At 58.9% G+C, this 2977-nt stretch overlaps 1 protein-coding gene across 3 annotated transcripts in view; it reads left to right on the forward strand.

Moving 5' to 3' along the window:
- The first annotated feature begins 1009 nt into the window (after positions 1-1009).
- The window catches only part of NAPA (NSF attachment protein alpha), a 29646-nt gene continuing 27678 nt past the window's right edge, over positions 1010-2977 (forward strand). For 2 of the 3 annotated variants that reach the window (XM_014448862.2, XM_023747671.1), the window contains exon 1: positions 1228-1400. In XM_014448862.2, coding sequence (XP_014304348.1) covers positions 1303-1400 — 98 coding nt within the window. In that variant the 5' untranslated portion in view covers positions 1228-1302. Of the gene's footprint in view, positions 1401-2977 lie in introns of all 3 variants that reach the window. The other variant, XM_006106906.3, reaches the window with a different exon arrangement.

Below are 2977 nucleotides of genomic sequence, written 5' to 3' on the forward strand. Positions count from 1 at the left end.
GGAAGCAGAACCCCAATGAATTGAGATAGTGCTCCGGAGAATGGCAGGGTATATCCGTATTTATACATGAAATTCATTGGTGACAGATTTAAGGAGGTGCGATTAAGTGAAGGGGGGGGGGGACCCTGGGATTGGATAAAAAGTAAAATGATGGACACATACTTAGGTGGGTGCAGGAACAATTAACATGATGATGAAGGAATTTGTGGTTTCTGTCCTGGGGCCCAGCACACCTGGTTGTGCCCCAGGGGCTCCATAAAAAGGGAAGTCACAAGTTACCCAGACATCCCAAGGATGTTATCTTAGATGCAAAAAGACAGATAGGCTCAGTTACGGTCCGGCTTAGGACGTCACTGCCCACCAGAACTGCTTTTAGTTAAGGTTTAATTTCAGACCATCCTTTGTGGTTACTTTAGGTCTGCAAAATTGCCATGCAGGCCTCTCCTGCGCTTGTCAGGTCAGCATGTGGCCCCTTTCGTCCACAATATATTTTTTAAAAAATCAATGGAAAAAATATCCTCACTCGGGTTTAAAAAACAAACTACACCCTGGATACTAGGTGTGCTCGAATCTGAATTTTTAACACACTCCAACTTTTTTTTTTTTTTAATGAAACCAGAGTTAGAGAACCTCTTCTCAGTTTAGTTTCCCCTCTCAAGCACTTAACTCGCCTTCCCAAACGAGTTTCAGCAGAGGGCGCAAGAAAGGCTCCGTAGGAAAAGGAGCGACTCCGGTTAAGGAACGGAGGCGGAATTCCGCGCGAGAGAACTGTCAAACTCGGGAGTGGGAGGGAAGTGTTTTCCCAAGGGGCCGGGAGGAGTCACGTGAGGGCCAGCGGTCAGCTGACTGGAGCCCGCAGGGAGGGAAGAACCCCAGTGGAGGGGCTGCTGATTGGTAGAGGAAGATCCAAAAAGGTTGCACTTCGAGGCGGGGCATTGACCGTGGGGACGACGATTGGCTTACAAAGAATCAACTACGGTGTTCTGCGGCGCAAGCGGAAGAAAGCGAGGTGCCCGACGCCGGTTATGCGCATGCGTGGAAGCATAGGGTCGCCGATTGGAGGCCGTGAGTCACGGGGCGGCGTGCGGAGGCTTGAGGGGGCGGGGCCGGCGTGCGCGCGCCGCGCTACGAGGCCTCTGGTTGGCCAGCGCGAATCACGTGGTTCCGGGTAGCTGGGGGCGCGCTCCCGTGCGACGTCAACGCAGCCCGCTAAGCTCCCCTGACCTGTGTACCCGGCCGGCCCCGGCTGAGTCCTCCGAGGGGCCTGGGTCGGGCGGTTTGCTGCGTACCTTCGCGGCCACTATGGACAACTCCGGGAAGGAAGCGGAGGCGATGGCGCTGCTGGCCGAGGCCGACCGCAAAGTGAAGAACTCGCAGTCCTTCTTCTCGGGCCTCTTTGGGTAAGAACTGCACCGAGGGTCGGCCGGGACCTAGGCTGAGAGGCCCAAGGAGTTATGGCCTGAGGCGGCGGCGTAGGGGCCAAGGGCTGGAGCCTACGGACGGAGGGGATTTCGGGATTTAAGACAGCAGAGGGGACACAATCCGAGGGCCAGGCGGCCCAGGCTGTGTCAACGCGGTTGGAGGAGAGACGCTCTGAGGTGGCGGAAGGGCTCTGGGCTGACGACGCCCAGGCCGTGGCGACAGCATCGTGAGGCTGGAAGGGGACCCAGGCTAAAGGCGGACCGAGGGGCCGGAGGCACCTGGGCCGAAAGCATGCGGTCTGAGGCCTGGAAGGGGACCGGCCTGCGGGGACTGAAGGAACCCGCGAGCCGCCAGGTCCAGAAGCCTTGGCAGCTGCAGGAGAGCCTGTCTGAGGGGCCCCAGGCGGGCGAGCGGGGGCTCGGGGCCGAGGACGCCTGCCCGAGCGATCGGCCCTCCCAGGGCCTGCGGCAGTGCATTTGCAGGAGCGTTGTGGGAGGGGGCCTGGGCTCCGCTGATCCTGGGAGTGATGAGTTCAGGGGTGAGGTGTGTGAGGTGCCTGGGCGAGTGTGTGCATGGTGACCAGTGCAGGGGGTCCCACACTCGGGTGAGCTCCGAGCAGAGGACTCCCGGGTGACGGGTTGCAGTGATTCTCAACCTATTGGCCCTTTAAATACAGTTCCTCATGTTATGGTGACCCCCCCCCCCAACCATAAAATTATTTTCGTTGCTACTTCATAACTGTAACGTTGCTACTGTTATGAGTCGTAATGTAAATATCTGATATGCAGGATGGTCTTAGGCGACCCCTGTGAAAGGGTCGTTCGACCGCCAAAGGGGTCGCGACCCACAGGTTGAGAACCGCTGAAGCCCTGGGCGGAGAGGCTGGAGAAGGACGGCTGGTGGGCGGGTGAGTGATGCTGACTCTGTTCAGGAGATGGAGGGTGAGAGAGAGAGAGGAGGGCGATGAGGTGATGACCAGCCTTTGTGGGACCTTCGTGGCGCCGGAGTGCCCAGTGCCCGGTTGGAAGCGTGGCCCTGACACTCCATGAGCTCAGTGACTCAGAGGGGGTCGCTAGTAAAGCTCACCTCCGAGCTTGGCCACTGGTGACAAATAAAAGTGCACGTCAAGTGTCTAGACTCGGGCCTAGCACAGGGTTAGCTTGACAGGTGTGAGCTGTCATCGGTGTTGCTTCCAGGAAGGAAACAGGTTTGGCACCTGTGCTGGGTGGGGCGGAGGGGATCGGGGTTGGGAGCCTGGAGAGGCAGAGGGGGAGAAGCTGAGTGAGGGGAGAGGAGCTGGAAGGCAGTGGGCAGGGGCGGAGGTCCTGGCAGGAGGAAGGGAGCCGGGAGGACGGGACTGAGGACTGGGGCGGGGCCGTGGGTTTGTAGGGTTAGGAGAGCTGTGCTGGAGGTGAGGATGGAGGGGAGCAGAAAGGCTGAGACGGGGAGGCTGCAGGCCTGGGGGGCCTGCCAGAGGCTAGGACTGGGTTTGAGCGGAGGGACTGGACAGACAGACCGTTAGGAGTTGTTAAGAAAGGAAGGGGAGCCCGGCTGG

Source organism: Myotis lucifugus, unplaced genomic scaffold (genome assembly GCF_000147115.1).
Source record: "Myotis lucifugus unplaced genomic scaffold, Myoluc2.0 scaffold_945, whole genome shotgun sequence".
NCBI classification, from domain to species: Eukaryota; Metazoa; Chordata; class Mammalia; order Chiroptera; family Vespertilionidae; genus Myotis; species Myotis lucifugus.